At 56.9% G+C, this 21,492-nt stretch overlaps 4 protein-coding genes; 2 read left to right on the forward strand and 2 right to left on the reverse strand.

Annotated features, from left to right (window-relative positions):
* Nucleotides 1-280: 280 nt before the first annotated feature.
* CHC_T00009141001 (probable histidinol-phosphate aminotransferase) lies at nucleotides 281-1,426 on the forward strand. The gene has a single exon (XM_005719283.1). It carries the CDS (start codon nucleotides 281-283, stop codon nucleotides 1,424-1,426), a length of 1,146 nt encoding a protein of 381 aa, XP_005719340.1.
* A 49-nt stretch (nucleotides 1,427-1,475) lies between these two features.
* CHC_T00006579001 (hypothetical protein) lies at nucleotides 1,476-3,686 on the reverse strand. The gene has a single exon (XM_005719284.1). It carries the CDS (start codon nucleotides 3,684-3,686, stop codon nucleotides 1,476-1,478), a length of 2,211 nt encoding a protein of 736 aa, XP_005719341.1.
* Nucleotides 3,687-4,033: 347 nt separating this feature from the next.
* CHC_T00006580001 (hypothetical protein) lies at nucleotides 4,034-4,758 on the forward strand. XM_005719285.1 is given in 4 exon segments: nucleotides 4,034-4,070; nucleotides 4,071-4,514; nucleotides 4,638-4,672; nucleotides 4,740-4,758. 3 exon segments carry the CDS (start codon nucleotides 4,071-4,073, stop codon nucleotides 4,756-4,758), a joined length of 498 nt encoding a protein of 165 aa, XP_005719342.1. The 5' UTR covers nucleotides 4,034-4,070.
* A 7-nt stretch (nucleotides 4,759-4,765) lies between these two features.
* Nucleotides 4,766-6,126, reverse strand: CHC_T00006581001 (hypothetical protein). XM_005719286.1 is given in 3 exon segments: nucleotides 4,766-5,454; nucleotides 5,455-5,754; nucleotides 5,854-6,126. The coding sequence occupies 2 exon segments, from the start codon at nucleotides 6,124-6,126 to the stop codon at nucleotides 5,455-5,457; spliced, it is 573 nt and encodes a 190-aa protein (XP_005719343.1). The 3' UTR covers nucleotides 4,766-5,454.
* Nucleotides 6,127-21,492: the final 15,366 nt, after the last annotated feature.

Genomic DNA, 21,492 nt, shown 5'->3' on the forward strand with positions numbered 1-21,492 from the left:
ACAATGGCGGTGTGGTCGCACATTGTGGACTGTCCCGGGAGCCCAACAATATACACGTGTAAACATTGCAGCGCAGTCTCCCTCTCACACACTCTCCAAAACTCGCCCCATCCCTGGCTCTCTAGATGCTCACGGTCCCAATTCTGCGAGCAAGAACTACCTTCCCATCTCTCCCCGATCACGAGTCGCGCTTTGCCTCCGATACCACCTCACAATGCTAAGTCCCGCCTTCCTCTTTCCTCTCCCCTCCATTCGTCGCCCTGTTACTCGCGTTTTCACCATGTCGACGACACCCGCACGCCAATCGACCCCCCGCGTCTACACTCCGGTGGATCACATCCGTCCAGAGTTAAAGAGCATGTCACCCTACACCCCGATCCTTCCGTACGAAGTTCTTGCCGAACGTCTCAACCGCTCCCCCGCTGATATCGTCAAGCTTGACGCCAACGAAAACCCATATGGGCCCGCCCCAGCCGTCGCCAAGGGACTTGCCGATGCGCAGTACTTGCACATATATCCAGACCCCGCCTCCGGTTTCTTGAGAGATGCCTTGCAAGACTATACTGGCTTGTCGAAGGAGTATTTGCTTGCAGGCGCCGGCGCGGATGAGCTTATTGACCTGCTGTTTAGGTTGTTCATTGTGCCAGGAAAAGGTCATTCTGTTATTAACTTACCGCCGACTTTTGGGATGTACAAGTTTGATGCTGATGTCAACGGGGCAGACGTGGTCAACGTGAAGCGCAAGCACGGGTCTTTTGCAGTTGATATTGAGGCCGTTGAGCACGTGTTTGAAAACGCTGCGCCGGAAGATTACCCAAAGATAATCTTCGTCGCCAGCCCGAACAATCCAGACGGATCTGTGGTGTCCGATGACGTCTTGCGCCGGCTGCTTGCGCTTCCCACGCTTGTCGTGCTCGACGAGGCCTATTTTGAGTTTGCGCAAGACAATCGCCTTCTCTGGGTGCCGCGCTACGACAACCTCGTTGTCCTACGAACTTTCTCCAAATGGGCCGGGCTAGCGGGCATGCGCGTCGGCTACGGTGCGTTTCCGCTTGGGATCATTGAGCACTTGTGGAAGATCAAGCAACCTTACAACGTCAGCGTCGCGTCGCAGATCGCCGCCGTAGCCTCGATACGAGAGAAGGGCAACTTGTTGGCCAAAGTGGAACGCATGATAGCGCAGAGGGGATTATTCTACAAGGAGGTTAAGCGGTTCGACTGGTTGACTCCGTTTCCGTCCCAGTCCAACTACGTTCTGTGTCGTGTTGCGGGGGGGAGGACTGCAGCGCAAGTCAAGGAACAACTGGCAGAGCGCGGGATTTTGATCCGGTACTACACAGCTAAAGGACTTGCCGATTGCATCCGAATATCGATGGGCACAGAAGAACAGATGAAGCGGTTATACGAGGCGCTCGTGGAGCTGTGACACCTCGGCTCATATTTGTAAATATTGTACTCACTAGGAAGAGCGCACCTTAGCCACGCTCGTCTTCGCGGATGGCTTTCTGCAGTGCCTTTTGATTCGCTGTAGAACTATTCTGACCCGTCAGTTCGCGAATCAGCATAGTTGCAAATTCCCCACGTCCAAGCGTAAACGCTATTATAAGTGCCTTTTTGGGTTCCTCTGGTATTCCAGCGCCTTGCGTGTCCACGCCCAGCTGCTGCGAGTCCTCGTGACTCAATGGTGAGCTAACTCTCCCATCTGAGATGACATCCCTCTGTGCTGCAGAGGTATTTGAGTTACGATTATCATCGGCGGCAGTCCTAGTCTTCTTTTCCTTTGCAGTCTGTGTGTCGTCCGTGTTTTGCTTTTCGCCATTTAGAATGTCAATTTCAGACTCAAATGTTTCTCCTCGGTTCTTTCCCAACAAGGTTGGGACGTATGGTTCGATTAGTACATCAGATGAACTGGAATAAGACACAATCTCCATCTCCACATCCTCGGGCTGTGACAGTAGGGGCCTGTAAGTACCCTTCATTCCGTAGTCTGAGGTGAGTCTATTTGCAAGATCGATTTTCTGCTCTTCCATCATTCCCTGGACGCGCTCTGCGTATGGCATACCATGCGATAGTGATACTTCAGAACCGAGCACCGGTATCAGTACCTGGAAAACGGACACAGATTTTTGCCGCTCTTCTTCCTCAGACACCACCCTCACGGCTGTCTCAAAGTTCATCTCCCCTTTCTCCTCCGGATTCATGAGCACGATATCTCCCTTGATAGCATGCATGCGGGACTGTTCATCAGGACGACACATGCGGATCCTCTCTGAGGCTATCACGTTCCACAGATAGCTCTGCACAGCATGGCCATACATGCGCCGCAAATTGCGCGGAAGCTTGTCAAAGGCAGCCCTGTAATCATACCTGTCCCGCTCGTGATCTTCATCATGGACAAACGATGAGACGATGGCCGTCTCAATATGCATCCATTTGGGCAGCACTCTCAAGAGATCCTTAGCCGATATCTCCCTCTTCCCAAATTTCTCGAGTGCATCATTCATTTGCCGACGCTCCGGTCTGATGCCATCTCTCCCATTTTCATCCCACTCGTTCAGTCGCAACGGCAGCAATATCCTGCGACACACATCCTCAAAATCACCGCGCAGGAACGCGAACCCAGTCTCGTGAGTCCCAGACACACCCGACCCAAACCTCTGCAAGCCAAAATAATTGACGAACCCGTGCTTGCGCACACTCTCCACAGCCGCTTGCACATTCGTTCGATCGTCCTCAGTTGCTAAATCCAAATCCCGAAGTGCTAGGGTAAAGCGATTTCCTTTCAAATCGCCCAGCCCTAGCGACCCTTTTGTCTCCTTCGGCAATATTTCAACGTCGCCAACCGCTATCGATCTTCCACCCCTCTCGCGCCTAGTTATCGTCCTATTCGCGTGGGCGAAGCGGCTCTCGGAAACCCCTCGCACCTGAACGAGCTGGGTGGTAACGGCCCTCTTATCCTTTGTCCCCGCGTACGCAAAAGCGCTGGACGGAACACGTAAGATCTTGGAGAGCGTATTGAGGGCGTCCATGGTATCTTTGTTTCTCTTCCACAGCACAAACTGGACGTAAGTTTGGCGGGTGACTTGCGGCGGGGCATCCTCACGCCATTCGCGATGCTTGTGCGGGAGGTGCTTGCCCTCGCGCGGGTCGTACGTGGCAGCATCGACGGCATCGGTGTTGAACAAGGAGTCGGTGCGGCGGCGCTTCCAGGGGCGGCAAGATTTCTTGAGGCGCAGTCGGACGGCCTGTCCTTGGGTGTCGTCAACCTCACGCGTCACTGTGTCGGTGATGTATTGTGGAATGTTGTTGCGAACCCAGACGTGCATAGCCGTTCGTCTTTGCTTGTCAGTACAAATGGGAAGCACGACTTCGGATTCCTGAGAGTCGATAGCCTTCCGGATGAGGTCTGAAATGGATGCTCGTTGCGGTTCTTCAAAACAGGCTTCTAGTGCCTCGAACGCAGGTTGTGTGGATTGGTTGCCCGCATTATCAGCCGCAGTGGTTTCGTGCTCCCTGGGAGACGGTTTGCTCTGAAACTGGGCCAAACGGGTAAGCTTGGCTATCTTGCCGGAGCGGGTGACCTCGTTGACGACAAAGTCATTGATGCGCTGTTTTAGGATTGCGCGAAAGGGGCGGTGGTAGCTAAGGAATTCGGTAATGCCGACATCGCTTTCGGTGATGGGCATGTCAACGAGAGATGTAGCGGGGCATCAAAGCGGCCTTCGAGGGCTTTGATCGGGATAGATGAGTAAATGTGAGACTGTGTTATCATCCAGGGAAAGGGTAAGCTTCTTAGATCATCTCTACCAGAGCCCCGTCGACGCCCAACCCCTACACGTGTCCTGTACAGTAAAGTGCAGCATGATCCCAAGATAACATAATGCAAAACAGCTACAGGTTGCTGTAGTTGGCTCAATAATAATAAATCAGTTTCGCGACCTTTTATTCTTAAAGCCCGTGTGACGTCAACCTGACGCCCTCCTTTCACGCGACAAGCTCCGCGTAGAACCTAAAGTTTATATCATCCTCGACGACAGCCTTCTGTTTGCAATTTCTTTGACAGCCCCATCATGGACACGGAAGGCATACGCATTCGCACAAGCGGCCTGCGCAGCGCCGTCAAAGACACAGTTCGAGATATTGCCTCCTCTGTCGATCCCCCCCAACCCGCTTCCCAAACGCAAGACCGCGCCTTCAACCTTGCGCAGGTCCATGACACCGTCAGCCCCCTGTTTGTCGCTCTCGCCACAATCGTTGGCGCCGTCGAGCCCATACTCGATCGCGTCTCTGACCTCGTCCAGACCGTTTGGAAGGCCCTCGAGCCGTATCATCCGGAGGACTTGTTTGTCGCTCTGTATGGCTTCCTGCTCGTGTTTTTTGGCGGCGTGTACATGACCCTGGTTGCTTCGTTCGAGGCCGCGCATATCTTTGGATGGGCTAATATCAAAATGGCTGTCAGGGCACTGTACTACGAGTGGGGGAAAGCCCGCGCGGCGTTTGAGAGAGATAATAAGGTTTGTTGTTGCATTTCAAACAGCCTGCGCGAATGCACCTGCGCGAATGCTGTGCCGGCGATGACCAGTGAGAAGATTAAAGCTAACAACTTATTATCGGTGTGAAATTGCTTCGTGTAACAGGTTGATGCGAACCGCGACGGTATTGCAGATGTTGAGCAACTGCAAGCGAAAGACCTCGCTGCTCGCCGCATCATGGTTCTGACCAGATCTATCAATCCGGAGAACGTGTCCGTCGCCTTAGAAGGATTGACAATGGCTACCGTCGCTATATTAGCTACCTTACGCGTCCGATTTGCGAAGGCCATCACCCTGGGGACTGCTATCGGCGATGTGCTCAACAAAATTTTCTCCCCGTTTACGACACAGATGCTCGAGTACGCCCTTCCCGACGACTATGAAAAGTGGATTCCCGTAAGTTCCTCAATTCCACTTGTTCCATGCGCTGTTGTGCAGCTGCCCTGACACTAACCATTCTTCAAGCTCACAATTCCTCTCCTTCTGTCTCGCAACAAAACCATACCCTGTTGCAGGTTGTAAACAAGTATGGCTTCCGGTATGTCGGTATGTCCGCCTCATGGGTGCTCATGCGCGCAGTGACAAGCGTCTTCGCAGCGATGCGGGGGAGCTCCCTATTCATCACTGGTGTCTGTGCGTATTTAACGCGGTACGGCTATGCCGACAGGAACATCTTCAATGAAGGCAACCCCTTGCTGGTGGCCGCTTGGACGCTGCTCGCGTTGCTAGGCATCTACTGGCAGGTATCGAGCGGGTTTGTGCTCCCGTTTCCGCTCAACGTCATGTTGCTGCCAGTGACGATTGCAGAAAATGGGCTCATTCTAGCAGTGGGGGTGTCCGCGAAGTAGAGGTGCGAGATGCGACAAGAAAATAGGTCACACGTGTCATCTCAGGGATAGAAGCAGCTGAAGTAGACGATGGGCTATTCTTCCAATTCTGCGATGTTCAATGCGTCGAAATGTTCGGACACCTCTGGCAGGGATGTCGTTGAGGCTTTGGCCTGCTTTGGCGAAGACGAAGGTTTTCGCTTACTTGAAGCTTCGTCTTTTGATTGTTTGCTATTGTCATCACTCTCAAGACCTCGATGAGGACCGACCTTTCTTTCGGAAGCGGTCTCCATGCCCGTCCTCTCGCTCGCATCTAGTGGGCCGAGGTAGCATCGCGCGAGCATGTATTCAGGATTAACCCACGAGTGATACTTGTTAAACAGCGAAGTCGCATCCTACCCACGCGCACACGGGAACATTGAGTTCACAAACAACAAAGTCAGAATCTGGAAACAACTCGTTGTATGCTTTCCTCACCATACTCTTGAAAGTACCTTTCCTGCGCCCATGAGCATCATTTCAACACCACCGGGGTGATACTCTATGTACGGGGTGACGTCAAAGACACGGCCGTTAATCGCCATCCACGCACTCTCTTTGCTCTTGTGGGCTCTCAGCTCGCGCAGGGAGACTGGGCGCTGGTAAGGGCGTGGGAGACGGCCGGAATTACGCACCCAGTCTAGCTGGGAGCGGCCGGGGGGGAGGGCGACTTTGCGCCGCGCGGAACCGCTTGCGCGCATCTGATCGGACTGGGGGACGCGACTCATCGTACCGGGTGTGCGGTCGAATAAAGTTGCGGTGAAAGGGAGAGCTCAACGAAGGAGAGAAGGGTGCGTTGTAAGATAAGACAGCCTTCGAGAGCAATGCATGCGGGTGCCAGCGCTCATTTGCATGGAAATATAGCACTGTACCGTTAGGCGAGGACTGTACAGCGTGTCACAAGAAAAGCACAGCAATGAAGCTCAATGGGACGCTGTGCACGTACAAGGGGGTCCCCTGAACGAGGTGAGCAATAAACGTGATCGAGAGTGTGTCCCTCTCCGGTGTGAGGGGGCGAGCTGCCCCCGGTCACACAACTTTATGTCATCCAGTCCGAGACTGGTAGGCGCGATACTGCGCCGCCGTCGAGTGTAGATTACTAATTAATAGTTAAATCTACGATGGTGCGCATACAAAATTCTCCCTTTTTGGTCCGACTACATTCGTCGCCCAATGCCAGCTGTCCAAGTATGGACGGCGGCGGTCCGGAGCGTTCTTATTGGACGAAATGGCTTTCGCCACCTCATGGCCAAGGGCCCTATGATATGCCTATCTTGGCATCCCCGTCGTTCTTGAACAGACCCCCCAAGGCTTGAACAAAAAACGAAAGGGTCATTCTGAGATTGGGAGGGGGACAAGGTCAAAATCTTTCGGTGTCAGCGGGGGACACATGATATTGTATCGATACAGTAGGGGGCAGGTGCATTTTGTTTCGATAAAGGGGGGGGACGAAAAAAATCGACCCAAATAGGAGGGGGAATTTGGATTTCCGACTCGCACTTTTCGCGGAGTTGTTACAATGGTAGGGGGACTCTGATTTCTTGATCATTTTGGGGGGGGGACTAGGCTACCGTAAGCAATGTACGCAAGAGTGCTTTTAGTACCCCTTCAATCCCCTCCTTGCAACCATCGAACATGCTACGACGTTCGCCCCGCGCTGGTACCGCTTTCTACGACGGGAAATGCGAGATGGTAATGCTTTTGCTTTAATGCCTCTGCTTTTTCCATCTCGTCTTTTAACTTTTTCAAAAGGGATGTTCTATGGTAAAACCAATTTGTGTGTCCTTTGTTCAACTTCTAAGACACGATCGCTAGCATTTTGTCTTATATCATAGCTCTCATACCGCACCACGCACGACCGATCATCGATCGCTTAGTATAAACATAAGAAAAATCATGCACTGTCGGGATACTTACTGCAAACTGGATATATGAGACAGGAAAGAAGAGCCTTTTTGCTCTTCTTTTCCTGTCTCATATATGCTTGATATCGGCAGGTCGAGCTGGAGAAAGCAGAGGAGCGGGATATCGTGGAGGTCCAGACGCATGGAGGTGAGTCAGCTGTGAGGGAGACAGATGGGTATTTAAACAGGGGGATTTGGAGAGGGTGCTGTGAACGGACGAGAAGTTCGTCTGTTGACTTACCTTTTTCTTCTCCACTATGCGGCGAGGCGTGCGATCCATTCCAAAACAGATAAACCATACATGACAAGCGCTGAGCACGTACGCACCCATAAGCCCCCAGAAGCGTGTAGTTGAAAGCTGGCGAGAAGAACGACTTGCGATCGGCCGTGGGCTCCCATGGGACGAAGCGGTTATGCACGGACGTGGGTGGGGCGCAGCGCGTCCTCCTGGCAGGCCGTTTCGTACAGCAGGCGCTCCCGCTCGGAAAGGAAGCGGCGCTTGGAGCCACAGCTCGCGATGAATTGGATCTGCTTGGTGATCCGGCGCATGCGTTGCGGGCGGCGCGGGGGTTGCGGGGCGTTGGGTGCGTGGAAGAATGGGATGCCAATTTTTGTCCCCGTTTTGCCAGGGGAGGGAGATACGCTCTGATCCGGTTTTTTCCTGCTCCAGTTTTTGTCCATTGCCTATATCTTGCCCGCATCCTTTGCCCGCTGCGCCCCGTTTCCGGCCACGCCTGAAATCAGTGTCCCTCCTTCCGGCATGCACTCACCTTGCCACCACGCACACCCCTCCTCTCCATTTCCGTCATCGCCCGCCCTCGCCCGCCCTTGTCCACCCTTCTACCTCCGCCCCGTGCCGTGCATGCTTCCGCAGCCCGCCAACCTCCGCCGGACGCACGGTGTAGTTGCCCACCTGCAGCACGCCCCTGGCCCGACCCATGACTGCGCGCGACGCCCACGTTCAAGGGCAGTCCCAAATTTTCCGTTTACAAGTCTTGCGGGTCTCATCTATCTACCATACCCTACTCTTCCATCATCACCTTCGGCGTCAACGACAACAAACCCAACCTCTTTCATCCTCTTTCATCCTCTTTCATCCCCTTCTCCCCCTCCTTCTCACCCGGCCAACCGGTTCTCCGCAGCTCCCCCGCGTCCCCTTTTTTCGTGCCCATTTTACACAGTGAAGGGAGATGACGCTCTGCGTCGTCGTCGATGTCCATGTCCTGGATGCCGCCGGCGAGTTGCGCTCAGGTATCGTCAAACAGCTGTCGCAGTTGGCAGCTGGTGGATACATGACCGTCCAACTGACATAGTGAGCAGGAATAAGAACGTTTTTGCGAGCCTCAGGTCCCTTCTCATACCATCCTTTCCGCCTTTTTCCCGCATTCTTTACCGGGCGGCCTCTAGGCGGTGGAATGGCTTTCGGAACATGAAGGTTCTTTCCAGACACTACCAATTTCTTCGCACTGAGCATAACTTCATCAACGCGCGACTGAGACGGGAGCTGGAACGTGCAGTTTTCATACTGTTTCTTCCACGCCTTCGTAAGATGTCTCTCAGCGATGAACTTGTGCAAATTGCTCACACCAAATTTTTCGCTCAAGACTGCAACTCCGTGTAGGCATGGGAATCCAGTGCCTTTTTCGGCATGACTGCAACATAGCGGTGACGATTGCGGCGTATCTCGCAAGACAACTCGGCGGAGTATTGAACCGTCTGTCTGGCTTCGAACCGTTGCCTCAGTTTGGCGCGTTCCAGAGATGAATCTCACCGACCGCTGATACCCCCTTGCTCGAAGCACAAGTGATGCCAAATGCTTCTCAGTATTTGGTGGCACCGGTTTGGCACACTCAATTGCTGCAATTTGTCGCTTCAAGAAGCGTGACCTTTGCGTTAGCAGTACTGTGGATATCATTTTCTGCGGCTCTACGGATCTGATGTTATTTCTAATAGCTGATGCCATCTCACTCTCTGCCCCTTGCGAAGAGGTCGTCAAATCCTCTAGTTTTGAAAATGCCCTGTACAGTTCTGAGTCTTGAAACCGTGCCAGATAGTCCCGTTGAACATCTGAGTATCCAGCTTTGATTATCATTACCGCCTGCCTGTCTGGGGCGTATACAGCGTTTTCATACATCTGTAGACCGCTAGTTTTATTTGCACCAAGTCCCGGTGCCAGGTTTTTCTTGACGTGGAGAGGGTCCAAAACCCAGTTTGCGCTCTTCATGCATTTTCGAAATGCGGAATCGATCGCCTTCTCTTGGTCCACAATTGTGGTTCTCCTTTCGACATCGAAGCCTGGGATCCTTGAGCAGGTTTCGAATACCAGACTCCACGTTTCTAAGCACTCTGCGCCAACATGATGTGCAAATACAATTGGAACTAGATGACTGTTACAGTCGTACGCAAGGACCTCGAATGTCGTTCCATAGCTTTGTGGTCCCACCCCGTCGCAGTGTGCTGCGTCGGCAGTCGTGGTAGCACGACCAGTGCTGTGGTATAACCCCCCCCTTGGGGCTTTATTTTAGATTAGATCAACTCAGAATGGGATCGGTTACTGTAGGGCTCGATGCTCTACAGTACCACCACGTGTACCCCCGAGTACAGGGCCCACGTGTACACGTGTACGCACGGGACCGAAGAGCGCGCGCACACGTGTACTGTCAGCCCCGATGGCTGACAGTATTACAGTGCCGACCGACCGCTACAGTACATCGGTACTGTACTATTATGATAGGTTATTATGTACATTAAATATGGAGTGGACCGGCGGCGGTGGAGGAGGACAAGCACGGACTTGTCACCCACCGACCGTCAAGGTCCAACTTCCCGCTTATTCTAAGGTAGCGTTCGCTAACTGCCTTAGAGCGGCACCGAGCTCGGGTTGAGGACGCGCGCGGAACGCCCACGAGTCGGCTCCGCCTCCGCCCGTCGGTACTGGATCGTTACCCAGTACCGCGCCGGGGCGTCGAGGCGTCGAACCGCTCGCGCGTACCGGCGTCCTCCCCGTTCCCGCTCTACCACGCTACCCAGGCCCGCTGCCCGGTGCCGTTAGCTGGTGTCCCGCTTCACCCCCGTCTTCCCGTTCGGACGGGGTCTACGTCGAGCTGTGCATACACCCCTCTCCGTTGGGGGTGTTTATGCTACAGTGGTCTCCCGACCTAGAAGACCCTGGAGTCCGATCTCCGAGAAGACTTCCGCTTCCCTCCGCGAACCGATCGCGTCGAGATGAGCCAAGAGTTTGAGCCCTCGATCCGCTCCGAAGCGGCGGATCTGAGTCCGGCCGCTGTGCAGTCCCCATCCGCCCCGTCGGGCGACGGCGACGCAGGTCCTCGTGACCGCGAACCGTCGCTCGGATCCTCCGAGGAAAGAGCGGCGGCGATGTTCGAACGCATAGCCGAATACATGGAGGAAGTCCGTACTTCCCTCCGGATCGATGTATCGGACCATGTATACACTCGATGTATGGCCGAACTCCGCTCCCTGCGTGAAGGGAGGTTCGATAGAGTGACGCAGTCCTTAGAGAATCTCCGAGCACTGATCGACGAGTTACACTCGCGGATCGTGCTCGTCGAAGACTCCCGTTTCGCCTCGCCCGGACCGTCCGGGCAAGGTCGCCCTGAGAGGCCGACCTCGGTGAGACGACCCGATGAACGAACCTCTCCGTCCGCAGAGCAATTGGGTGCGTTCGCGCACCTCTCCGCTGAGCTCGACGCCACTCGTCGGCGTGCTCGTGACATGGAACGTACCATGGCCGAAAGGCTACCCGGTGCCCCCCCGAGAGGGCCCGGTGGTACCGTACCTCCGAGCGCCGCCGCCCCCGAGGGTTGGCGTCCGACTGGTGCCGCTACCAGTCGGACTGCAGAAGGAAGCCGTCCTCCGATAGACGCGAACTTCGCGTCTGAGACCCAAGCCTTGCCGCCTATCGTCGGAAGTAGGCGGCAAGTGGACCGCGCATCGTACGCGGACGAACAGGACCGTGGAGGAGCCGTCCGCGGATCCGGAGAACCGATGTTCTCCGTCGATCCCCGCTGGGGCGGCTACCCGCCGGCGAGTTACGCCGAGCATCCAGGTCCGGTAGACGTCTGTACGCTACCGGTTACCTCCTTCGGCACGCTGGGTCCCGCTGAACCCGGGCTCGAGCCGATACATACGATGATCCAAGAGTTCAGCGCCGTTGCTGACTATCGTATGTACCGCTTAGATAACACCTCGAGGCTTGTTACCTCGGGTGACGCGGGACGGATCGCGAAGTACGTCCAACGCTGTCGTGGGATCCGTCCCACGATGCGCAGCTTCGACGGTACCGACCCGATCCAGCTGCTGCCGTTTTTGAAGGATATCCGAATCACCTTCAACTCGCAACACCTGACCGAAGGTGTTGCGGTACGAGTCCTCGCTCACTTCCTCGAGCGCGACGCGGAGCGCCTGTATACGAGTTATACGATGCGTGGCCTCCGTGCCGGCCAGCTCCATGACGACGTGAGCTGGCCGGGGCTCGTGAATCAATTCTTAAAACGCTACCTCACGGACGACGTGTTAGGTGAAGCGTACGACGCTGTCGCTACGGCGCGACAGCAATGGCATGAGACGGAAAGCACGTTTGCTGACCGACTCGAGACTGCCGCGTTCCGATGCACGGCAGTCTTCTCCGAACAGTCCCTCGCGCACTACTTCGTGCGGGGACTTGCACCGGCAACCCGTGCCGCAGTATCCGAAACTGTGCAAAGGCTGCCAGGCAGTCAGAAGACCGATCTCCCGACCATCCGCCGTATCGCCACGGCGGAAGGTACAACGTCCCGCGCTCGGCGCGGTTTACCTCTGCCGGATCCGAAACCGGCAGGGAGGTCTGGCAGGACTACGAAGTCTGCCGCGACAAGTTCGCCCGCCTCGACCCTCCATATCGGGGAGGATGAGTGGCAGGCCGACCCTGTCCTCATTACGCAAGGAGCAGGGCCCGTGGGGGCACGAACCCCCTCACCGATGTCAACCGGAACGACATCAAGTTACGCGACCGCCTTCGCGGCCACTCCAAGAGTGGCAAGGGGTACGGACCCCCGGGTCGCAGAGCTCGACATATCGAGCCGAGATGCAGGAGGCGAAGCGCCTCGCGTGCCCCTCCTCACCGATGAGGAGGCGCGGCACGCGGCGACCTTCGCCTCAACGGACGGCAGCGCGTACGTGTGCTGGCTATGCCGTACGTACGGGCATTCCATGTACGCGTGCCCGTTCCTGTCGCCGGAACAACGAATGTTCACGGCGTACAGGAACTACCGCTACCAGATGGAGACGCGCCCCGGTGCGCGTAATCTCCTCAGGCAAGCGGCGGGCGAGGGCCGTCCCCGCGTCAAGGTTTCCCGAACCGAACGGGTGGGAGCGCACGCTTCGCCCCCCGTGGAGGCGGGTACCGTCGTAACGAAGTCGATCGTCGGGATCGACCCGCCTACCGGCAGGCGGACACAAGGTACCCGCGCCAAGGAGAGAGAGGGGACCGAGACCGTTCTCGGTTACCCCAGCAGGTACAAAATGCGATAATGTACCTGCAAGACTGGGTAGAGGAACCGTACTCTCTACCCACGGAGGGTCACGAAGGAGGGCCGACTCGCTTCGTCCCCCATATCCCGCGACGACCGGACGCCGCAGGTCAAGGCCCGGAAGTGCCCGAGTACTTCGCCAAGGCCGCCGAGCCGCAGTGGGGGAATCGTCCCGACCCACGCGACCGGCTACCGGAAGAAAACCTGGCTGTCGATAGCCAGGAGGTTAGCTCCGATAGCACGGGTAGTTCGAAAAAAGGGTAAAGACGGTTACGTACACGCGGTCGCGTGAGCCGTCTCTTCCCCACGAACTAGACCCGACCCCGCGTGCTCGCCAAGGACACGGGGGGTATTGTCCGATAATACATCCCCCGCTTCCGGAGGCGGGCACGGGAGCTCCTGTAATGCCGATACAGGAGGGAGCGCACGTCGAGGCCTCCGAAGGCCCGACGTTAGGAGAACAAGACACCGGGACCACCGACGTCCCGGTGAGGCGCAACGATGGCGACAGGGGCAACGACGACCGAAAAGATTCGGTCGACCCCCTGACTCCCGCGAGCCCAAGGTCGCCGGAGAAAGGTCCGTGTCGTACGGACTCGAGTAATCCGAGGGGGGTCACTGATCCGCGGACTCCCCAAGGAGGAGGGAGAAGGAAACGCAAGCGGGGCCAGAAACGAAATCGAAGGCCCCGGCGGAACGACCTCACCGATAAGGTCGCCCCGAAGGTTGTCGACGGCGTCATTTGCCTTCTGACGTCGAAGATCTACAACGTCCTCGGCTCGATAGCCACAGAGGGAAATGCATTTAAACCCCGCACGATCGCTGTTGATACGTGCTCGGGGTATAATCTGGTGAGGAAGGCCGACCTTCCCCCCGATTGGACGCGTTACGTCGTGCACGACGCACCTCTGCCACGATTGGCAGGCGCGAATAGCAACCCCCTCAAGCTTTCGGCCGTCGTCCGCCTGGCTGTACGGTTGAGGAACACGGTGTTCCGAATTCCGTTCCTAGTCGCGGACCAGCTCGCCGTGCCGGTCCTTCTCGGCACGGCCTTCATCGATACGCACGTGCGATGTATCGACATCGAAGCTCAACGAATGGAGCTACGCCAAGGCGGTCCCGTCGCCATCGTTGACGGAAAGGGGGAGTCGACTCCCCCTACCAGGCGACACGGACGACACACGGGTCGGCCAGACGTACTCGAGGAGGCCCCGCAAGCGATCCGAATCGCCCGCTGGGTTACTATCCCCGCGATGTCACAAGCCCGCGTGCGTGTGACAACCGCGGGGAGGGGCCTCGTGTTCCTGGAACCCAAGCCCTCACTCCAACACCGACATGGAGTGAGGCTGACGAATGGCGTCGCGGAGGTCCTACCCAATCGGACCTTCGACGTCATCGTCGCGAATTTCTCACGACGAGAAAAGAGGCTTCCGAAGCACACCGTCGTGGGATACGCGAAGCGCAACCCCCTCGCGATCCTCACTCCCGAACGTAAGGTCGCCGAGGGGATCGCGCACGCGCTACACCTGACCGACTTGACCGATCAAGTCGGTGGGGTAGGAGTTGGCCGATCCAACTCCGACGATAAGACCACCGCTGGGGGCAGGGGGGTCGACCCGGACGAACGGTCACCTTTATGCCAACCGACGGCGAGGAGTACTGTACTCCACCAGCAGAAGGATCCCGAAAATCCACCGATGGATTGGGAAAAAGAGATCGACTTGTCATACATCGACGATGACCAGCTCCGTGGCTGCGTACTCGAGATGATCCGTAAGCACTCGAGTCTGTGGAGCGGTGCGCTTGGAACGATCCAAGCCACGGAGCACCGCATTCCCCTCGAACCTGGAACGAAACCGATTCGTTCTATGCCCTATCGGAAGGGCCCGGCCATGCGCGAAATGATCGCGAAGGAGGTCAACAGGATGTTGAACGCAGGGATTATCGAACCCGCGAGCACCGAGTGGGCGTCCCCCGTGGTGCTCGTACCGAAGAAACACGGGTCTCTTCGGTTCTGCGTGGACTACCGGCGTCTCAACGCGAAGACCGCAGCGGATTCGTATCCGCTGCCACGGATGGACGACTGCATCGACTCGTTAGGAGATGCAGCCGTCTTCACCACGTTGGACTGCAATTCCGGTTATTGGCAGATCCTGGTCGCTCCGGAAGACCGGAATAAGACCACGTTTACGACGCACATGGGCACGTTTCGCCACTTGCGCATGCCGTTTGGACTCAAAGGGGCACCGGCCACCTTCCAACGTGCGCTCGACATAATACTCTCCGTAGTCCGCTGGCAAATATGCCTCGTCTATCTCGACGACGTGATCGTGTTCTCCCGTACGCACGGAGAACACGCGAGGCATCTCGATACCGTCTTGAGCTTACTGCGGAGTTCCGGTATCTCCCTTAAGCTCAAGAAGTGCAGCTTCTTGCGACCGAAGGTGCACTACCTGGGGCACGTCATCTCCTCAGGCAAGTTGAGCGTGGCCGATACGGCGGCCGACGCTTTCAAGACGTTCACGTTCCCGAGGACGTTGACGCAAGTGCGCTCGTTCCTCGGGGCGTGTAACGTATACCGCCGATTTGTTAAGGGGTTCGCAAAGATTGCGCGTCCTCTGACCGACATGACGCGCAAGGATTCGGATCCCGATTTCTATAACCCCAGGGAGCTGCAACTTCAGGCGTTCGAGAACCTTAAGAAATGCATGATCGCTCCGCCGATCCTCGCGTTGCCCCGGCACGGTCGTCCGTACATGATAGACACCGACGCGAGTGCCTACCAACTCGGCTGCACCTTACTTCAGGAGCACGAAGAGCCGAACGACTGGCGCCCCATGGGGTATTGGTCGTACTCACTGTCCGATAGTGAGCGCAACTACAGCGCTACCGAACGCGAGTGCTTCGCCGTAGTGTGGGCCGTCCGCACACTACGGCCGTACGTAGAAGGCACGAAGTTCACCGTACGGACGGACCATGACGCCCTCCGGTGGCTCATGTCCCTCACGGAGAGTTCCGGAAGACTCACCCGGTGGCGGCTACGTCTGGCTGAATACGATTTCACCATTCAGTACCGCCCCGGACGCGTGCATCAGGTGCCCGATGCCCTGTCACGACTCGTGTCGCCGAAGATCGCCGATGACCCTCGCCCCACCGTCGAGGTGGATGACGACATCCCCACTTTCGACGGGGGCAAGACAGTTCGAGACGTATCGAACGAGCTCGCGGACCACGCTTGTACCGCAAGCTGTGATCACCAGGCCGTCCATGTCTTCGTGACGACACGGAACCAAGCTGAAGCCCGGACAAGGTCGCGCGTACGGACGCGCGACGAACCGCGAGGAGACGACGAGGCCCCCGCTCTCCAAGGACCCAATTCGTTTTGGGAGGAGAACGACGAGTTCGACGCCGCCGACATCCAGCGCGCCGAAGACCCCGGTGCTGGCGCGCTCGACTCCCCGGTCGCCCCACCGCAGGACGACCTTCCGGCCCCTCTTACGATAGAGGAGATAGCCGAGGAGCAACGCGTGGATGACTTCTGCCAAACCGTTTTGGCACGACAGTCAGAGTCCCGGGACTCCGCGTTCTTCGAGGACCACCAAGGGGTGCTCAAGCGGAGACACCCCTTCGACCCTGATATCGTACAGGTGGTGGTACCTCGGACGCTCCGCGCCAGGCTCCTTCGCCTGTGCCACAACCCGGCCATCGCGGGGCACCCGGGCCAGAACCGTATGTACTACGCACTTCGACGCGAGTATTACTGGCCCCACCTGGCTGCAGACGTCGCAGCCACGGTGCGAGGGTGTCGAACCTGCGCGATGAACCGGGTGAAGCTGAGGAAACATCTCAACCGATTGAGATTGTTTCCAGCTACGAGGCCGCTCGAGAGCCTGGCCATCGACATCTTGGGGCCGCTCCCCAAGACGAAGGCAGGAAAACGGTTCCTGCTCGTGATTACGGACCGCTTTAGCAAGCTGACGCAAGTCGTGGCGCTCCGCACGATAACCGCATACACCGTCGCAGTTGCGTTCTGCGAGTCGTGGGTGTTTAAATACGGCGTCCCGCGCACGTTGCTGTCGGATAACGGACCGCAGTTCAACGCCAAGTTCTTCCACAGCACGTGCCGTGTTTTGGGGATAACTAATATGTACACATCGGCATACCATCCCCAGACGAACGGGCAAGTTGAGCGATACAACCGAACGATCGCCGCAATGCTACGCAACTACGTAGGCGAGCATCAAGATGACTGGGACGTGTACGTGGGGCCGCTTACGTACGCGTATAACTCCCACGTACACCGCACTACCGGCACGACGCCGTTCGAGCTCGTCCTCAGCAGACCACCACCGGAGTTCTCGCTTCGACGACCCGACGGTGACGCCCCCCCTGCCGACAGAGGGAACCAACGCACCGAGTTCCTCAAGACCTTGGATTCGACAATCCAGAAGGCCTACGGGAGCCTGCGTCGGACGCAGGCTCGCTACAGGCGCGACTTCGATAAGCGCATACGACGGATCAACTCGCGACTCCGCCCGGGAGACTACGTGTACCTCAACCCCACCGATGGGGCGAAGACGTCGAACAAGCTCGCGTCACCTGCCGTTGGACCATACCGCGTACTGACCAACGACAAACGAACCATCACGATCGACCGTGATGGGGTGACGGAGCGCGTCTCGGCGGACCGCTGCGTGTACGCGCCCCATCCGACGGACGCGCCACGAGCAAGTGCAACAACCCCAGGTGACCTTGCCGACAAGGTCACCGAGGGCACGCAGTACGCGGTCGAGCGTCTGCTCAAGCATTGCGTGGTAGAGGACGAAACTACAGAGTTCCTCATCAAGTGGGCTGACTACGACGAGCCCACTTGGACTGCACGAACACATGTTCCCGAGGAGCTAGTGTCGCGATACGCGAAACGACTGAGAACGCGTACAGGCAGGGAACTCACCTCCGAAGTGAACGCGGTCGTTCACTCTTGAGGAGGGGGCCCCCAACCGCTTCGTCACCGCGTAATTAACACGTCGCGGTTAGGAACAGATGACGCGTACGAACGGACAAACGTACCCAACCGGGGCGGCCAACGAAAGCGCGAGAATCCAAAACGTATTGACCGTCAAGCTCATCGAACACGACCGACGTCGTCAACAAAGCGCGAAAAGCGAAGACAGTACGGACTGTACAACGAAAATGGCAAGCCCTGGAAAATCAAGTACAGGAGGGGAGCATACGAGCCCCCAAGATACGCGAGATCGTCACGATAACACTCTCCGATCGAGTGCTCGAATCGGATAACAAGAGCGACGCCAATACGTATGAACAGTCCAAACTCACTGCGCGACACACAAATACCAAGCGGCTCGAACCGCTGGTAACGAAGCGTGTCGCGTAGTTGCCAGCGAGAAGCAGGAGGGCGACGTAGCCCACCTAGCAAAGGAGTAACGTGAACGGTCGCGACGAGCACCACGCGTAGGGAGACTCACGATCCCGCGACCGCGCACGACCGACAGGGTACCGACGGAAAGAGGCGGGCATAGATAAGCGAAAGCCGGCGCGCGCCGCCCTACCCCTCCAGTCAATCCGTTACCACGTACCCAAAAATAATTTGGGGGAACGTACCAAAAATATGTGGAAAATACAGTCCGAATGATACTGTATGCCAAGCCATCGGCGCCGAGGGCCAGGCAGCAAACCGCCGCCGCCTCCGGAAATAATCAAAAAAGAGAGGTGTACAGTAAGGCAAAGTGCACGTGCGCACGTGCGCATGCGACAGACAGAACAAGTGAAGTCAGGGGCGACACGCAACCGAGCCGCGGGAAGCAGCGTGCGGAGCGCGCTACCCTTCAGTGAGGTAAGAACCACACCGCACCGAAAGGGGATAGGAGCGGAGTCCCCGACCGCTCTACCGTGCCAACCCGCCGGCGCGGTCGCGCTCGGGTCACCCGAGGCGATCTACGACGAATACTCCTCGTCGGGGGACGCTACCGCCCCGTGCACGCGTCGAGAGGACATAAGCAAGCCAACGTCTGGCTGTCCCCTCCTTTTCGTGCAAACTAATGACGCGCACTCAAGAGCGTACCGCCTGAGCACCACTGCGCTCCTCCTCGGTGAGGGGGGGGGCGGATGAGGTTCGCGTAAAAATGCGTAAGGTTAGGTCGTCCTCGAAGGACGACCCAACGCCACCGGCAAGACCGCCGCGCCCCCTCGTACGCGTCAAGAGGTCACTGACGGACCAGTCAGACGGAGGCACGAGCCTCCTTCCGCTCCAACGCCTTTCGAGGGCGCTGCAAGAGGTCAATTACAAAGAAAACTCCGCGAATCCTCCCGCTCCTTCGCCCTCTGCGTGTGCTGCCGCGTCGCGGACGCGAAGAAGGGACGCCCCTAAGTCTTTCTGGCCAAAGGGACGTGCAAGCCTACAGCCTCTTGTCGTACGTTGTCGTGACGAAGAGCATCCGAAAAAAATACCGCTTTGCGAAGGACGAAATGGAAAGGCACCGAAGCCCTTAGAGGGTCCGGAAAATTGATCTCTCGCATGCGATGTCGAGACGTATTGATAAGCGAATTCCGTATATGCCACAGACCACCCCTTGATACTCTACGAAGCAAACGAGAGGAGGAGAAGCAGTACGTGCTGCTTTGCTGAAATGTGTACTGAAGAAACGAGTATGCGGAACGAGAAAATAGAAGGGCCCTGATGCCACCCGCCCCGACGGGGTTACGGCCGTACAGGGGTGAGGAATTCGAAATGTATTGACAGACAAGGCGTAGTCACGCGACCCACGAGGACCAGGCTGCACGGGATATCCGGAGAGGGACGGCCCTCGTAATGAGCGATAGAATAGAAAACAGCAACAAACCTCGCCCGGCAGTCGGAGGGCTCATTTGCTTTGTCCGGTTTCCCAAGCCCCTTCCTTACCGACATTCACAGACTCTTCGTATGCTTCCAAACCGTGTGTTTTGGCCGAACAGGCGACACCTTTGCAGGGAAAAAAAGGGAGGGGGGGACCTGATAATTGCGAGGGTTGTAACCCCTTCTCAGGACACACACTAGCGATGCGAACGCACAATAGGGTTGGTTAGAGCTTCACTGAGGGGTGCCAAAGAAGAAGGTGTGCGGGTCGGGAGACGTGCAAATCAGGGGGTATATTGCAGTAAGGATTGCAAATCGGTGCGCAATGCGCAAAGACGTGGTTCAGAGGAACGAGGAGCCGCGAGTAGAGAAAGCGTTTGAGACGAGAAGGGAAAATTTACTCATCCTAGCCAGGGTATGACGGAAAGTGGTACGATCCAAATGAGGGTGTGGTTGAGCTTGAACTGCGTCCATGGAGTCTCCCATTCATGTGATGCCTCCAAAGTTTGGAGATCCGTCTAACGGATAAGCGCTCAGCAACAAGTGGAAAAGATACGTAACGAGGCGCCGTTTTCCGTGCAGAAACGTTCTTCAGGGGTCTAAGCTCTTGAAGAGAGGCGTGAGAAGGAAGCACGTCGAGTGGCCGAAAAGGAGAATCGTGAGCAAGCCAAATTGGAAGACCTCGCAGAAAGCGCTCAGATCTGGAGATCCCAAGTTGGCTCTTCTCTCAAAGAGAAATCTAGGAGTGTTCTAATTTCTACGCCTGTCCCCGGAAGGACAGGTGCAATTGACAGCGACGACTGGCCGCCGCACAAAATGGATCTCGAAGTCATCAGATGGGAAACTATCGCTGTTCAGGGAGTATCGCGAAGGAGCACGCGGACGATACGGTCTTCCCGGCGAGGTCTGGACTGAACGAGAGGTTTTAAATTGCTGCAAATGAAGGATGTCGCATATAAGGGGTGAAGACGATCGAGGCGCTCGCGGGAGAAACGGGTGCCAAAGGTGCAGAACCGCAAGTGATTCGGGACGGCGGTTGCACACGAGGAAGGCATCGACGTTTCTACACCCGACCCTATCGCTGGGTCTCGAATCAAATCCGCCATCGTAATAGGAGGCGAAGGGGGTTGGGTAGTATAGTCAGGAAAGCTAGAATTCAGGAAGTCCCACAGTACCTCACCCCGCCCATACCTCGGGGTACGGTTGCGTGCGTGCTCAAGCGCTCTGACGAAGAGAAAGAGGTGCTGAACAGGTTAATGGCACACGCCCCGAGAGCCGTCATGCCGTACGGAACTTACGCGCTGATCCACGGGAGAAAACGGTGAGGGGGCGAAAGACAAACTGCGTGATACGTGGACCACGGAGCAGACGTGGTCACGAGGGTACGCGTCTCCGAGGCGTGCGGTACGCTCATTCAGGGGAAAGGCATGAAGAGCTCGCTTCACGCCTCCCTCACGGGGGAGAGAAGGCCGGAGCGACGTTCGATCGCGTCGCTAGTCGCGCCTCCGTAGGGAGGCGACGAGCAAGAGAAGCCGCTCCACATGCTCCTCAAGCCGGGAAGGAGAGTCTGGGGCCCTCCGGCCAATGGGAGCTCGTTAATTCGGGTATGTCGAAAATTGCCCGTGCGTGCTCCTCAGCCCCGTAGGGACCATTTGGCCAATCGGAGCTCGTCGAATTCCGGTCGAGCCGGACAACCATCTCGTTCGAGCTCGCGCATTAACCCCTCACCGCGTTTCTCCCCCAGAGGCGCCGTCCACCTTGGACCAGACGAGGAGGTCGCCGGCAGAGGGAGGCGACGGGAGGAAA

Source organism: Chondrus crispus, genomic scaffold (genome assembly GCF_000350225.1).
Source record: "Chondrus crispus Stackhouse genomic scaffold, scaffold_46, whole genome shotgun sequence".
NCBI lineage: Eukaryota > Rhodophyta > Florideophyceae > Gigartinales > Gigartinaceae > Chondrus > Chondrus crispus.

Coding starts and splice junctions, on each gene's coding strand:
- CHC_T00009141001 (XM_005719283.1), top strand. CDS start 281: ATGTCGACGACACCCGCACGCCAATCGACCCCCCGCGTCTACACTCCG.
- CHC_T00006579001 (XM_005719284.1), bottom strand. CDS start 3,686: ATGCCCATCACCGAAAGCGATGTCGGCATTACCGAATTCCTTAGCTAC.
- CHC_T00006580001 (XM_005719285.1), top strand. CDS start 4,071: ATGGACACGGAAGGCATACGCATTCGCACAAGCGGCCTGCGCAGCGCC. Junction 4,515..4,637: donor CGTTTGAGAGAGATAATAAG/GTTTGTTGTTGC, acceptor TTCGTGTAACAG/GTTGATGCGAACCGCGACGG.
- CHC_T00006581001 (XM_005719286.1), bottom strand. CDS start 6,126: ATGAGTCGCGTCCCCCAGTCCGATCAGATGCGCGCAAGCGGTTCCGCG. Junction 5,755..5,853: donor TGCTCATGGGCGCAGGAAAG/GTACTTTCAAGA, acceptor GCGCGTGGGTAG/GATGCGACTTCGCTGTTTAA.